The sequence below is a fragment of the Piliocolobus tephrosceles genome, chromosome 10 (assembly GCF_002776525.5).
Source record: "Piliocolobus tephrosceles isolate RC106 chromosome 10, ASM277652v3, whole genome shotgun sequence".
In the NCBI taxonomy this organism is placed as follows: domain Eukaryota; kingdom Metazoa; phylum Chordata; class Mammalia; order Primates; family Cercopithecidae; genus Piliocolobus; species Piliocolobus tephrosceles.
In genome coordinates, this window is record NC_045443.1 from 93,342,303 (window position 1) to 93,359,222 (window position 16,920).

Here is a 16,920-nt window from a genome sequence, read left to right on the forward strand (position 1 = left end):
AAATTCAGAGAGAAAGTAAAATGGTGGTTGCCAAGGGCTAGGAGAGAGAGGGAGGACTGGAAAGTTATTGTTTAATGGGTATCGAATTTCAGCTTTGCAAGATGAAGAGTTCTGGAGATTGCAAAACAACGTGAATGTACTTAACACTACTGATCTGTACATTTAAAAATGGTTAAGATGTTAGATTTTTATGTTGAAAAGATGATGAAAAAGTTGTGGAAATAGTGGTGATGGTTCCACAACATTGAGAATGTACTTAATGCCATTGGATCGTGTGCTTAAAATAAGTAAGTGGTAAATTTGGTTATGTATATTGTATCACAGTTTTAAAAAAAATGGTTAGGAAAAAACAGCACTGAATTGAAAGGTGGCTATCATCACACTTCTTGGCTCTGGCAATGCACAACCCCATCCCCTACTACCTCATAGCACTAGAACCCCCTAGGAAAGTGTGTGTGTGTGTGTGTGTGGAGGAGCCATAAACAGCTTGTGCTTTTTGTAACCCTGTTCACCTGTGGGTAAGGGAGGACAATCTTCTGATGCAGTTCTGCCAGTTCAACCTCTGTTTGAAAATCAAGTTCACATCCATAAATGTGATGTTGTGGCAGGCCAGGTCTCACTAAGGCAGGCTTCCATAACAGCTGTTTCAGTACTGACTGAGTGGTTAAGTTCAATATTGAAAGCCAGTGCCCTTATACAAAGGCTGGAATGTAACAAAAGCCCACCAAGAGTTTTGCCTAGGCCTTTCCTGGGCCTTAAAGTATGACAAAATAATGAAGGAATTCTTAACAGGACCCATTTGGGATTAACCAAGTTTTATTGGGGGTGAAGCAACTCCCCAGGCCTCCACAAACAAGTTTACTGGGGGTCTGAAGGAACTACCTAAACCTCCCTGATTTAACAGGAGACAAGATAAGGGTAATCGCCCCAACACCTGGACCCATTTAGATTAAGTAAACTTACTGAGGCTCCAGAGGAAGGTCTTCAGGACTCAGACCTTAGTTATAGATGAGAAGAAGTTAATCACTTATGTCTTTAGATGAATGCACACTTACACATAAACATATAGCTTAGAAGGTATATAAGCTCTGGAAAACTACAATTTTGAGTTAGTCTGGCAATAATTTCCAGGACTTTTCCCTGTAACCAGTTACAGAAATAAAAACTGTCTTCCTCCCCAGTTAATCTGCATCTCATTATTGGGCCACGAGAAATAGCAGCCTGACCCTCAGTTTGGTCTCAGAACAATGTTAGCCTCGTATATTAGCTTTGATTTTTTATTTCATTTGAGGTTTTTATAAGGTAATCAATGTTAGATGGAGCTGATTGTGGCTCTAAAAGCTAACCTAATCATTCATTCAACAAACATTTATTGAGCACCAACTTTTAAGGGGACCCTCAACTGAACTAAGAATAATAAGTTAATCCCTGCCCTCGAGGGGGTTTGCATCTAGCTGAGAGATGAACTTCTCAATAAGTAAGTGTACTAGCACACATCACAGCTGTTTTGATAATGAGTCTACACAGGCCTGAAGAGGCAGAAATCTAGTACAGGCTCGGTGCTGGGAAAATTTTCTAGTCAGTGTTGAGTCACTGTTAATTGTGTTGATTCACTACTTCCTCTGTTAATTACTCCTTGAATTACCACCAAAATGATAACACACAGTGAACTACTACATATGTCTAGGCTCTGACTAAAAGAAACGTATTTCAAGGGGAAAACTATGGTCAATATCATGGATTGTAATAGAGCAACGTTTTAAGAGAACTCCAATGCCAATTTGAATGCTTTCTGCATATGTACATTGGCTATTACATACTGGCAAGATAAATTCCAAGCTGGCTTTCGACTTCTGTCGTCAACCTAGGATTTGTGATTTGCTTTAACTCCCCTATTCACATACTTAGGACACAGGGAATAACAATTATAATCATGAGCCACAGTGAAATCACCATAGGCAAAGAATGATTACCTGAGCGTCTGAATTAAATTCTCCAAAGCTAAAGAGCCTGGACCTTAATTGCAATTCTGCTGCTTTCTCCTCTTCTCTCATACAATTAGCTTTAAGCATTTCTTCTTGCTCCAAAAGAAACTCTATGTTGCTATTTCTATTGCAAAAGAAGAAAGAGACCCTCATCTGAAATTTGTGGTTAGTGAAATAACCATCAGTCTGGAGCTTCAACACTCTAGATCATGTGTCAAAATCCACGTAGTGAGCCAAATACAAGTCGTATTTGAAGACATTGCCAAAGTACATGCAACTTTTCAAGTTAAAATGAGAAAAATACATGCACAAATCCTGCTTTTAACTTCCATCAGAAGGCATTTGCTTCCCCTCCTCTACTTTTGTGGTTCCCCTCGAGTTCCCGCAAATAGCAGCAGAGCTGAGGCATCAGGAACCCAGTGTTCTCAAATGTGGCTGATAATCAGAACATCTTGGGAGCCAAGAGGGAAAATATAGACTCCTAACTCCCTCACCTAGAGATTCTGATAAGATCCTCTAGAGATGGATTCTATAGAACCCCCTTTCCTGCCCACCTGCACCCACCCTGTCCCAGAAAATCTTATTGTGGAGGTGGGTGGAGGGCCACCAGACACTGTGAGGACTGGAAAAGACACAGGGATTAAAAAGTCTCACAGATGGTAATGGGAAGCTGTGAGATAATGATGTTTAGGTTCTTCTGAACAAATTAATTTGTCTTGAAGTTAAATGTAGTTTGACCTATTGTTTAAAAAGATTGCCATCTTCTGGCCCAGAAAACTTTCTGAAAAAAAGATTCTACACATTTTTTCAATGAGTAGATATAAAGATCTATTCTCTGTAATTCAACTCTTTTTCAAGTTTGTAATATTATATATTGTTAGATGAGGAAGGAATTTTGTGAGGGATCAAATCCAGCCACTTTCCCCTGACAGAAATCCTTTCTATATTTGCCCTGATATCTTGGCAGGAACTTTATAAAATGATACAATATTTAATCACAAAAATTATTTTTTTGAGAGTCATGGCCAATGAAAATACATTTGTTAGCATTATCATCCACAGCATGATTTGGTAAAGTAAATGATAGCTAGCCAAGAGGGCGAAAACTACACTGGACAAAAGTTAAGGCAGTAGGTACTATTTTAATTCTTTTTAGTCTTTTTTCAAAATATCTTTTATTGTTACTAGCTAGGAAAATATATTGACAAGTGAAAGGAAGTAGGGACAAAATTAAAGCCAGTCTATTCTGTGTAAATATGACGTCTACCTTTTGCACTCCACAATGTAAACTGTTAAAAACCTCAGCCTACATTCACAGAGACCACGAGGAAGAGCCACATGCAGATGAGTTGGACCCAGGCTCTGGTTAGAAATTGCTTAATGGAATAAATCTACTTGTTTATAATGACTTACGTTTTATCCTGTATAACTTTTTCTCTTTTGTTTACCTCTTCAAGATTTTCATCTACATCTTGGGAATATTGAAACAAAGTAAGATTCTGCTCTTCCAGCTCTCTGAGGACTTGAAGTAACTCCTCTGGTTCCTTGAAATAAAGCGCTGGCTCCTAATTAATCAATAATGAAGAATATAATTTACTTAAAAATACGCTACCTATGCACATGTGACTTATCTAGAAAATACAGTGGGGTAAAGGAAGGTGTTTCTAAGCATGACGAAGACGCAGGTAGGGATTTGTATGGGAAACTCGTCTATTTCCAAGTGAGAGCTGGCTCTCAGAAAGAGCACATTTGAAGTGTTGTGGGGAGATGAGGGTATTAAAAAAGGGATGGGGAACAAAAAAGGAAGAAAAGGGTGAGGAAAAAGCAGAAGAGGAGGCAAGTGCAGGAAAAAGGGAAAGGGAGAAGGAATAGAAGATGACAGGAGGCTGAGTGAAAGTCATTTTCTCCCCACATTTTAATTATTTTATATTTATATGTGTTACCTTAAACATTTTTTTAAAAAATGACTTGGGCATTTGCACACCCATGTTCCTCATTATTCACAATAGCCAAGACATGGAAGCAACCTGAATGTCCATCAGTGGATGAATGGATTAAGTCCAAGTAGTATACACATACAATGGAATATTATTCAGGTTTCAAAAGGAAAGAAATCGGCCGTGTGCAGTAGCTCATGCCTGTAATCCCAGCACTTTGGGAGGCCGAGGCAGGTAGATCATTAGGTCAGGAGTTCAAGACCAGCCTGAGCAAGATGGTGAAACCCCGTCTCTACTAGAAATACAAAAATTAGCCAGTCATGGTGGCGGGTGCCTGTAATCCCAGCTACTCAGGAGGCTGAGGCAGAGAACTGCTTGAACTCAGGAGGCAGAGGTTTCAGTGAGCCAAGATCGTGCCACTGCACTTCAGCCTGGGCAACAAGAGTGAAACTCCATCTCAAAAAAAAAGGAAAGAAATCCTGTCATGTGCTATAACATAGATAAACCTTGGCTACAGTACGCTAAGTAAAATAAACCGGGCACAAAAAGATGAATACTGAGTGATTCCACTTATATGAGGTATCTAAAATAGTAAAACTATTAGAAACAGAATGTAGAATGGTAGTTGCCAGGGGCCATAGGAGGGAGAAAAGAGGAATTGTTTAATGAGTATAGAGTTTCTGTTTTGCAGAATCGGAAAGTTCTAGGGATCTGTCGCTTATAGTTGACACTACTGTACTGCATGCTTAAAATGGCTAAAATGGTAAATTTTTTATGTTTGTTTGTCACAATTTTCTAAAAAGATGACTTGGGTAAGGTGTGTAATATACACCAATGAACAGTATTTGTTGTCCCTTTTGGTTTCTGTGGTTGCATTTAGGGTGATGTTAGCTCAAAGTCAATCTTGCAGCAATAAAGGGTTGTTTTGTTGAAGGCCTATTTATTTTATGGTTCAGCTGCCCAACACATCTCAAGTCCCAATAAAATGCAATCAGAAAGTGGCTATTTTTACAGGAAGATTGTTGATTTTATATATATATATTATATATATATTATATATCCTAAATCATTACCTTCTTCTAGATACTTATAAAATGTCTTATAACAAAGATAAATTACATATCCAATTGGAGAATAGTATCAAAATTATATTTCTTTCTGGAAGGTTTGTGCAATATTTTGAATGAAATATTTTAATTTCAAAAGAATAAATGATCATCAATATTTTTCACCAAACACAATATTTAAACCAGCAAATGTAATCTGGTTACCAAATCAAAGTCCATTTCATCATCTAAAAGGAATTCCAAACTGTCTTCTGAACCGAAACTTTCAGTCAGGCTGTAAAAGAAAAAAGAAAAAGAAAATGTCTGATTTGTGAGCCATTTTCTGTCAACAGGTTTGCATTCCTTTCTAAATTGTCTTTGGAACGCAACTGTAACATAATTATTTTCAATAGCAGGTTTAGCCTTTTAGGGAACTGCTGATTGCAGAAATCAACGGATTCCATGAATATACAAAAGAAAATTGGATTCTGTCCCGGACAAAGCTGACATACACAAACAATGAGACCACATGGGAGGGCCATACCATATGGTACCAATTATTTGAGGTATATCTATAAAGTAAGGTAACTTTATTTTTAAAGAAACACATGACAGCCTACATTGCCTCATCCCTTTGTTCCTTTGAATGCATTCTTCTTGAGAATCTAAATGAGAATCTACTGCTCAAAGTGAAAGCTGTATCACAGCCTTCTGACTGTCCCCAAGTAAGGCAATGCTTCTCTCTTTAAGAGCAGATTTTACTTCTCAAAATATCTTCCAATCAGGCTGACAAAATGTTGCTTGGGGCGATGGACAATGAGGTACCTCCTTAAAGCATAATCATGTGGCTTGGAAAGTGGCTCTGGAAAAATCCTGTAAGAAAGATCAATGGAAACTGATTGCAATATTAAAGAGGCAGGGATAGGGACAGAGTAAGTTGGCTGTTGGTGTGATCTAGGTCATTAACACTTTCAGATAGAGGACAGTGATGATGTCAACGATGAGTAAGTGTATGGGGAGGGAGGAGAATTTAGAGATATATGGAAGAAGGAAATAATAGGAACCAAAAATAGAAAGGGGTCTTGGGGCCATAAGAGAAGAGACAAAGATGACTCCAACATTTGTGGTCTGGAGCCTGGAAAAATGGAGGTAACACTCATAGGAAGGAAAATGGCTTACAGATGGGATAAGGAAAAGATTAATATTTGCTTTATTCATGTTGAGTTTGAGGGGACAAAATACACACCTGGAGCTGCCTGTTGAGCAGTTGGAGAGAAGGTGTGGGAAAACAGAAAGGGCCAGGGACATAGATTAGTTTTAGGGAAACATACCCTGAGAAAGTATTTGATATTACAGTCCACCCTTCTCTGCTCTTGGGTTGAGCAGCATCACTTTCTAGTCACTCTCTTCCCACCTCTCTGATACTTTTGTGGTCTTTTGGGCTCCTCCTCAGTCTTCTTCCCTTCTCCTTCTACCCATTCTTTTGGGGAGACCTCATCCCTCTCATGGATTCAACCACTGCTAATACACCAATGACTCCCACATCTCTATCTCTTTCTTGAGCTCTAGATTTCAATGTTCAACCTTCAACTGGACGTCAGTACCCACATGGCTGTCCCATAGGGAGCTAAAACAAACATCCAAAATCACACTCCTTCTCTTTTTCCTCAGCCAGGCCTACTCCTCTTACTGGATTCCCAATATTATTGGATGGCAAGACCATGCTAGAAATCTGGGAGTTATCTGTAACCACTCTCTTTTCCTGACACTTCCCTCAATCTTTACATAAGCCCTTCAAAGTCTTGTCAATGCCACTTCCCTAATGTCTCTCACGGCCTTTCCTTCTTTGTTCCCGATGCCGTTATCTGGTTTAGGCAGTCCAATCTCTTTCACCTGAATTGCGACAATAGGCTTCTAACTGGCCACTGTATCTCTAGTTTTGTCCTCCACCATTTCATTCTCTAAAATACTGCCACATCCATCTTTCTAAAGTGCAAATAGGATTGGGTCTCTGTCATACTCTTGCTTAAAACATTCAGTGTCTCCCCAGGGTCCTTGGAACAAAGCACAGACTGCTTAGATAGAGAGTATCACCACTTCTCTGCTTATGGCGCAGTGTCCATATACTCCTTCAGCCTCTCCCCGGTTTACCCAGAATGATAAACCAGTCATTCTGACAGAACCAAGCTCTGTCATCTCTGTACCAGAAAGCACTCCCTCTTCCAGAGCTTGTCCTCACTAACTCCTCCTCCTCTTATAGACTCAGCTTAGAGGCAACCTGTTCTGAAGTACATTCACCAATCCTGCCCTTGCCCTACCATGCCCTCACCTCTCCTCTGGGTTAAGAGTCCTACGTTTGCATGCCTGTGGCACTCTGGGTTTATCCTTCTAATAACATTATCACATTGTATTGCAATCAACTTGTCTGTCTTCCTCCCTAAATGGTAAGCCCCTTGAGGGCAGAGATGGTCTTTTATTTATTGTTAGGGCACTTAATAAATATTTGTTGAATGAATGGATGAGACTAGGAGAGTGGTGAGCTTTCTGAGGGAGCGAATGTGGTGTCTGCATGTTACTGTGTGCATCTAGATGCAGAAAAGGCGTTTGGCAGGATTCAACACTCATTTTGATAAGAACTCTCAGGAAAACCAGAACAGAGAGGGACTTTCTTAACTTGATAGAGTATCTACATCTACAAAAATCCTCCAGCTAACATTATACTTAATGGTGAAAAACTGAATCCTTTCAAGACTGGGAACAAGACAAAGATAACTGCTCCATTTATTCTTATTCAACACCGAAAGTTCTACCCATTGCAATAAGGCAAGAAAAAGAGATAAAAGGCATAAAGATCAGAAAGGAAGAAATAAAGCTGTCCTTATGTGCAAATGACATAATGGTCTATGTAGAAAATCCAAAGGAATCTTTAAAAACAAAACAAAACTCTTGAACTAATAAGTGAGTTCAGTATGGTCAGGGTATACAATCAATTGTATTTCTCTATATTAGCAATGACTTCTTAGACACCAGAATAAAAAGTACAATACCATTTACACTTGTTCAAAAAGCAAAGACAAAAATATTTTGCTATAAATCTAACAAAACATGTATAGGATTTGTAAGCTGGGAACTACAGAAGGCTGAAGAAATCAAAGAAGATCTAAACAAATGGAGGGGCAGACTGTGTTTATGGATTGGAAAATGTAGCATAGTAAAGAAATCAGTTCCCCCCAAATTGATATAGAGGGTTGTGTTAGTTTCCTAGGACTGATGTAACAAACAACAGCTTAAAACAACAGTAATTTATTCTCTCACGGTTCTGGAGGCTAGAAGTCAAAAATCAAGGTATCAACAGGCCATGTTCTCTCTGAGGGCTCTAGGGAAGAATCTATTAATGCCTTTCTCTTAGCTGCTCCTGTTGCCAGCAGGCCTTGGCTTGCAGCCACATCACTTTAATCTCTGTCATCACATGGCATTCTCCCTGTGTCTCTGTGTCTCTTTTCTTGTAAGGACACCAGTCATACTGAATTAAGGGTCTACCCTAATGACTTCATCTTACCTTGATTACATCTGCAAAGGTGTAATAAAAAATATGTTTTTTCCAGATAAGGTCATGTACATAGTACCATGGGTTAGGATTTCAACATATCTTTGTGGGAGACATAATTCCACCCATAAAAAGATTTAACACAATTCCCATCATAATTCCAGAAAGATTTTTTGTAGATGTAGATAAGATTATTTTAAAATTTATATAAAAAGAATAGCCAACACAGTTTTGAAAAAGAGGAATTACATAAGAAGTCTCCCTGACCTTAAGACTAATAGCTACAGGCCATTTCCTGTTCCCTGTGTTGTGTCTTAGAATCTGGAGCAATGAAGACCTCTGTGCTCTTAGGCAGGTCCTTCCCGTTTTCTCTATTGTTTTGGAATTCTTCTGGACTCAACCCAGACATAAGACACAGATCTTCAGCGGATAAAGAAGATACTGGACTGCAGCAATGACTGAGTTGACTATTGATGGCCTAGGTCACTGTCTGACTTGCAATAGTTTCAACATGTTCTGATGATTGGTTGTTAGTCAGAATGAAAATAAGGCCCTTTGATAACAACACAGAAATTAAAACTAGCGACATACACCTGGGAGATAACTGTCCTGTAACAAGACTGTTGCCATTTAACTGTAAGTTTTCTTATCCTGTCACTTCTTGTGGGATTAAGAAAATTATGTTCCAAAGAAATGATGTTGCTATATTATCAGAGATCAGTTACAGATCAGTGCTGCATACTACCTATAATTTCTAGTGGTTTGCTTTGTAAAGAGGCTTAAATTCCCATCTGCGATGCATTTTGGAATGAGTGGATTTGATGTCAACACCTTGAAAGATATCACTCAAAACACAGAAGAACAAGAGTCATCAGCTCCCACACAAAGTGGAACATGTGAACCTAATTTTAGCAGTGTTAATTAGGAGCAACTATTCACGAGTCATTGCATCAATACTGCCTGTGTTATAACATCCTCTGCTCCCTAAGGCATGGGAGCAAGTGGTACATACTTGTCTGGGAACCAGTTCCATTAATACTATGGTTGTGTCTGTCCAAAGATAAGTAGCAGTATGTTACCAGTTTCACTACCTTTGGGTTTTGGATAACATATCTATACTGTGATATTTACACCTTTTAATGAGTTAATTTTAAGTGTAATTGCCATTCTAACTTTGTATGTGAAATCAAGGTCACACATAATAAACCTTGCCTATACTAAATAATAAAAATAAAAAAGTAATAGCTACAGTAGTCAAGATCATGTGGCAGGACAGTCACATAGATCAATGGAACAGAATAGAGAATCCAGAAATAGGCCCCAATAAATATGCCTACATGATTTTTGACAAAAGTGCAAAAGCAATTCAATGAAAGAAGCCCTTTCAACAAATGGTGCAGGAGCAATTGAGATACACAGGCAAAAAAACACCATCACCACAATCTAAACCTCACACCTTATACAAAAATTAACTCAAAATGGAAAATGGATCACAAACTTACATGTAAAACTATAAAACACTTAAGAAAAAATATGGAAAAAAATCTTTGAGTCTAAGGCTAGGGAAAATGTTTTAGAATTGACACCAAAAGCATGAACTATAAAAGAAAAAATTCATAACTCGAAATTCATCAAAACTGAAACTTTCACTCTACAAAAGACCCTATTAAGAGGATAAAAAGACAATCTACACACTCAGAGAAATTCTTTGCAAACCACATATCCCCAAAGGACTAATATCTAATTATATACAGAATTTTCAAAATCCAACAATTTTTTTAAAAAGGCAATTCAGTTAGAAAATGAGCAAAAGATATGAATAGGTATTTCATCAGAGGATATAAAGATGCAAACAAGCACATGACAAGTTGCACAACACCATTAGCTACTAGGAAAATCAAATTAATACCTAACAGAATAGTTAAAAGACAGTGCAAACACCAAATGCTGTTGAGGATATGAGGAAACCGGACCCCACAAACAATGCTGGTGGGAATGTCAAGTGATATAATCACTCTGAGAAACAATTCATCAATTTCTTTAAAAACTGAACATGTGGCCGGGTGTGGTGGCTCACCCCTGTAATCCCAGCACTTTGGAGGCCAAGAGGGGGGATCACCTGAGGTCAGAAGTTCGAGACTGGCCTGACCAACATGGTGAAACCCCGCCTCTACTAAAGATAACAAAAATTAGCTGGGCATGGTGGCAGGCGCCTGTAATCCCAGTCAGGAAGCCAAGACAGGAGAATTGCTTGAACCTGGGAGGTGGAGGTTGCAGTGAGCGGAGATTGTGCCATTGCACTCCAGCCTGGTCTACAGAGCAAGACTTCATCTCGAAAAGGAAACAGAAACAAAAACAAAAAATGCTGAACACGCATCTACCACCCAACCAGGCATTACCTTCTAATTATTCCAGAGAAGTGAAAATTATGTTCACACAAAAGGTTGAACAAAGATATTTCTAGCAACTTTATTCATTATATCCTCAAACTCAAAATAATCCAGATGGTCTCCAATGGGCAAATAGTTAAACTGCAGCACGTCCATGCCATAGTATACCACTCAACAATAAAAAGGAACCAACTACTGATAGACCAAACAACTTAAGTGAATCTCCAGAGAATTATGCTTAGTAAAATAACCCAATCCCAAAAGATTACATACCGTAGATTTCCATTTATAGAACATTCTTGGAATAACACCATCATAGAAATGAAGAACACATTGGTGGTTGCCAGGGGATAAGGGGAGGTGGGAGAGGGAAGTGGATGTGACTATAAAAGGGCAACATGAAGAACCCTGCGTTGATGTTCTGTATTTGATGGCATCCATGGCAATATCCTGGTTATGGTATTGTGCTACAGTTTTGCAAGATGATACCATTGGAGGAAACTGGGTAAAGGGTATATGGAGTCTCTCTGTACTATTTCTTACAATTCCGTGTGAATCTAAAACGATCTCAAAATGAACATTTAATCACAAACAATAGTGATTGCCAAGTGCCACAGAAGCGGATGTCCAGAATTCAGAGGGTGCCTAGAATTCACAGCAAAATGTTTCTGTTTTCTTCAGAGATTGTCATGATATTGTGATGCTGGCCCAGATCCCTTCCTCTGGGCTGGTGTACTCAACCCAGGCATCAACATATTTTCTTAAAGAAGCTGTCTTGGGGTAGAAAGGGTTGAAAACGAGTGACTTCTGAAATAATGAGTACAAATGAGCGAACAATTAAGTGAGGGGGGAAAACAACAACAACAAAATACTTTATGATCCTAATTGTGGCAATTTTGAATCACATGGTGAAACTGCAAACACACAGGCTAGCAGAATAGCTTAATAAAAAATAGGGCAGTGGATTCTGAGAAGCAAAGACCCAAGATGCAAGGGGGCAGATAGTTTCTGCAAATAATAGCTGTAGATACTTAACAAAGAATGGAGAGGGGCCTGTGAGATCTCAGGAGTGCACAGAAATGGCACCACTGCCTCCAGTATCTCTTGCAACAGTTATGGATACATGACATAGATGTTGAGAAAAGGCTAAAAGTTATTTGCTGAAAACCATTCCCAGTTTCCAAGGGAGTTAGTCAAGTATATACTGTACTTTGATTTCATTTTCTCTGAGGTGCGAGTCAGGCTTCTGCTCGGCTTTCCTGTTCAAAATGTCCAGGTGAGTCCGTGCCGTTGGTGATGGTGGAGTGAAGAGAAATAACATGGAATTAGAAATAAGCCCATGCGCTTGGGGCAAGGCATTCATTTTTCTGCACAGATATGCCCATTACTTCTTTTTTAAAAAATATTATTTTATTATTGGAATAATTGCATAGAAATTGGAGGTCTTTTATTCTATTGAAACTGAGTTGCACGCATAAGAATAAAATGAAAGGCACACACTCTTCTAAATGCCTCAGGGAGAGATCACATTTTTGGCTTTTCCCTCCAAAGCCCTCACTGTCTATAACTATATATCACTCGCCCCATTATAGTGTGTAGTTCAGGAGTGCAGAACTATGTACTATTTGTGTTTGTGTACGTGGGGTCTTGAAGAGCACCTGAAATATTTACGTCTCCAATAAATACATGGTGAGTAAAAGAAAGAAGGGGAAAAAAATGGATGAAGAAGAACCAACCAGATGGGTCCCATCACCATCTTAAATTATTGTTTCAGCTTTTTTTTTTTTTCTTTTGAGATGGAGTTTTGCTCTTGCTGCCCAGGCTGAAGTGCAATGGTGCGATCTCGGCTCATTGCAACCTCTGTCTCCCAGGTTCAAGCGATTCTCCTGCCTTAGCCTCCCAAGTAGCTGGGATTAGAGGTGCCCGCCACAATGCCCAGCAAATTATTGTATTTTTAGTAGAGATGGGGTTTCACCATGGTGGCCAGGCTGATCTCGAACTCCTGACCTCAGGAGATCCACCCACCTCAGCATCCCAAAGTGCTGGGACCACAGGCAAGAGCCCCTGCGCCGGGCCTATCTCAGCTTTTAAGCTGGTACCCTAACATATACTACTAAAAAGTATTGTTAAGAGGTGTTATTTAAACTGAGAAACTTCTATATTCAAAATTTCAAAGAGAAGAGAACATTGACACCACCTCCCACTCCCTCTACCCCACCCCTGCCCCCACACCCTACTCCAGATCCTCCAACAGGCAAAATAATATGTCTTAAAGTGAGCCAAAGTGGCCTCACAGCCCAAAAGAATTTACTTTTCAATCAGCTGGCCAGATGCACAATGCTTCGGGCTCATACCAGGGTCATTTCTGGGCAGGCAACTTGTATTCCTGACCTTTATCCCACCACTAAATACATTCAGGTTGATAGTAGGATACAGGAGAAAAGAAGTCCCCAAGAGTCAGCCTGTATTAGGGGCTGCAAACTCAGATGGATACAGGGCAGGGCAGGTAAAGGAGTGGAGTGGACCCAATAAAGACAAAGCAACTGGTGAGATCAGACCCTTCCCACGGGAAAGTTCCCAACTTGATCCCAGACATCAAATCTTGTGGTTTTCAAGAGAAGATAGAAATACAGATTTTTTTTCATGAGATATGCTTATTTTTACTTTATTTATTTATTATTATTTTTTTTGAGACAGGGTCTCACTCTGTCACCCAGGCTGGAGTGCAGTGGCACCATCACTGCTCACCGTGGCCTCGACTTGCTGCACTCAAGTGATCCTCCCACCTCAGCCTCCCAAGCAGCTGGGACTATAGGCGTGCACCACCACACCCAGGGAATTTTTGTATTTTTGGCAGATATGGGGTTTTGCCATGCTGCCCAGGCTGGTCTTGAACTCCTGGGCTCAAGTGATCCACTGCCTCAGCCTCTCAAAGTGCCGGGATTAAAGGTGTGAGCCACCATGCCTGGCCTACATGCGCTGATTTTTAAACATTGGCCACCAAGACAAACAACACCAAAACACTGGGGCCAGATAGCGTAGCCCAGTGGGGCCAAATCTCTGGTCTGAATTGGTGATGCAGAGCGGGAGAAGGAGGGTCATTCCACCAGGGAGGGATGGTGATAGTGAAACTTCTTGAAGTTGATGGTGGGTAGGTTAGAGCTACCTCTGCTCTAAATTAATCCTTTTTCCAAGGGTTAATTCTCTGAATCACTGGCCAAAGGCAGTCACCTGTTTGCAAATGGCCTGGTTTTCTGGGCCCTGGGAGTGGGCCTGTCAACAGCAGAAGGCAGGCCTGTGCCAGAGAAATGAGGCGCCTCAGCTTGGAAGGACTTCAGGACAGGTGCTGGTTAGCCAGGGGATGTTTCAGGAACCCTCTTCCTCTGATTCTCTGCCTATTCTATCCACTCGTGCACCTCTCGGCATTTTGTGATAACATAAGAGAGAGAACCAGAGCCCCTGGCTGCTAGGACTGAGAGTGGGGTGGACACAGCCCTCCATTTTCCAGGCTGGCTTGTAGTCCTGTCTCCACTTTGAAATGGACATTCTCAGGTTTTACTTTCATGAGTCCCAAATCTACTTTTACCTTGGCTGTCTCTTCCCTGAGAGGCATCTTCTGAAAGGATGGCTGTCCCCCCGGACTCCTCAAGAATGCCTTCCTTTTTACTCGAATGTAATGATAATTCTAGAAATGGAAAATGAAAAGGAGAGAGAAAAAGAAAGATGGGGGGATAAAACACTGCTGAGAAAGAGAGCTTTGTCTCAGGCTGAAGATAGAGTTATTGTCAAAACTTCCAGGGACAGAAATATAAGTTGGAGACATCATCAACCAGCAAACGTAATATGCAGATGGTAATATGCAAACGTAATATGTAGATGGTAATATACAAACATAGTATGCAGATAGTAAGGGCTGGTCTCTGGGATAGGAGAAGGTGTGAGAACTGACCAGTAGGGCGCTAGGACATCTCCATTTTCAACATCCGTCTGTCGTAACTCCTAAAATCCCAAATGTTAGCTATTCAAGCCTCTGGACTGACAGACTTAACTAGTTTCTGAACATTCTCTATTTAGATGATGAACCCAGAAGAACTGAATCTTTTTTTTTTTTTTTTTTTTTTTTGAGACAGGGTCTTGTTCTTTTACCCAGGCTGGAGTTCAGTGGCACCATCACAGCTCACTGCAGCCTTGACCTCCTGGGATCAATCCATCCTCCCACCTCAGCCTCCTGAGTAGCTGGGACTACAGGTATACACCAGTATGCCTGGCTAATTTTTGTTTTTTTTTTTTAGAGATGGGGTTTCACCATGTTGCCCAGGCTGGTCTGCAACTCCAGGGCTCAAGTACTCCGCCTGCCTTGGCCTCCCAAATTGTTGGAATTACAGGAGTGAGCCACCGCACCTGGCCCAAGGAGGACTAAATCTTAAATTGCTAAATGCAAATACTTCTTGGGTTTTTTTTACCCACTTGTTTTCTCTCTTGCACAACACCATTTAGCTTTAACCAAATGTTATCACCTGCTGAACACTTTACACATATGACCTAATTTAATCACACTCGGCACAGTGAGAGATGCAGGGAACCAAGCAGGGAAACCATTAGTGGTGTGTTGGTAAATGTTTAACAACCAACTCTCTAGAAAGCAAATGCCCCCTGATTTGTAGTTCGCCAATTTCTGGGGTGTGAATGTTCCTATCCTGGAGTAGTGGCGTCAGTTCTCAGCTGGGCTGCCCCTGGCTCCCATCCCTGTACTGCATCCTGGAACTCTCTCCAGGTAGTAAGCTGAGGCAATCCTGGGGCTCACCTCCCTGGTTTCCTCTCTCCAAGGGATCAGTCTACTTTGCTGTTTGATGTCCAATGTCTGAAAATTCCTGTTTCATGTATTTATCCAGTTTTTCAGGCAAGAGAATAAGTCTGGTCCTGTTAGTTGAAAGTGCAAATCATCCCCTTGATTTGTGACCCCACTTTCACTTATTATTATTATTATTATTTATTTTTTTTTTTTTGAGTCAGGGTCTCTATCTTTTGCCCAGGCTGGAGTGCAGAGGCATCATCATGGCTCACTGCAACATCCTCCTCCTGGGCTCAAGCAATCCACCCACCTCAACCTCCCTAGTGGAAGAACTACAATTGTGTGCCACCATGTTCAGCTAATTTTTAAGTTTTTTGTAGAGACAAGGTCTCACTAGGTTGCCCAAGCTGGTCTCAAACTCCTGGCTCAAGCAATCCTCCTTCCTTAGCCTCCCAAAATGCTGGGATTACAGGTGTGAGCCACTGCACCTGGCTTAAATTCTTATAAATACGTAATGGGGCCCTTCTCTGATCCGTTGAGCTGACCTAATGCCAGTACATGACTGTTTCAATTCCTGAGATTCCATGATAATATATTATACACAGTTTTAAAGGATTTGTAATCTTCCTCCCATTACCTTCCTAATTCAAAAGCATTTGCTTATCTTTCTGGATGAACCTTTGGATCATTGTGCAAAGCTCTCCCTACCCAAGACCCAATTCCCTGTCACATTTTTGGTAACATTTTACTTAAAATTCCATAAAATTATACATTAGTTTTAGACAATTTGGCAACTTTACATATCAATCTTTCTATCTGAAAACATGACATAGTTACATAGTTTTCTATTTCTCAAACCTCCAGGTCACACACATTAAGGTTATTGTTGTTTTCTTAGATTTAATTTCCTTGTATATTTTCCTTCCTTCCTTCCTTCCTTCCTTCCTTCCTTCCTCCCTTCCTCCCTCCCTCCCCCTTTCTTTCTTCTTTCTTCTTTTTTTTCTTTTCCTTTCTTTCTTCCTCTTTCTTTCTTTACTTTCTTTTTTCTTTCTTTCTTTCTTCCTTCCTTCCTCCCTTCCTGTCCTTTCTTTCCAGCCCTTCCTTCCTTCCTTCCTTCCTTCTTTCCTTGTTTTTTGAGACAGGTTGTTTTCTAATTTCATTTCCCTTTCTTTCTTTCTTTCTTTCTTTCTTTCTTTCTTTCTTTCTTTCTTTCTTTCTTTCTT

General features: G+C 40.2%; 1 protein-coding gene across 1 annotated transcript in view; it reads right to left on the reverse strand.

Moving 5' to 3' along the window:
• CCDC38 (coiled-coil domain containing 38) overlaps positions 1-16,920 on the reverse strand; it is a 65,330-nt gene that overhangs the window by 9,423 nt on the left and 38,987 nt on the right. Inside the window, exons 9-13 of the mRNA XM_023230647.2 lie at positions 14,492-14,590; positions 12,116-12,164; positions 5,194-5,263; positions 3,399-3,550; positions 1,974-2,109 (exon numbers count right to left, since the gene is read on the reverse strand). Coding sequence (XP_023086415.2) covers positions 1,974-2,109; positions 3,399-3,550; positions 5,194-5,263; positions 12,116-12,164; positions 14,492-14,590 — 506 coding nt within the window. The remainder of the gene's footprint in view (positions 1-1,973; positions 2,110-3,398; positions 3,551-5,193; positions 5,264-12,115; positions 12,165-14,491; positions 14,591-16,920) is intronic.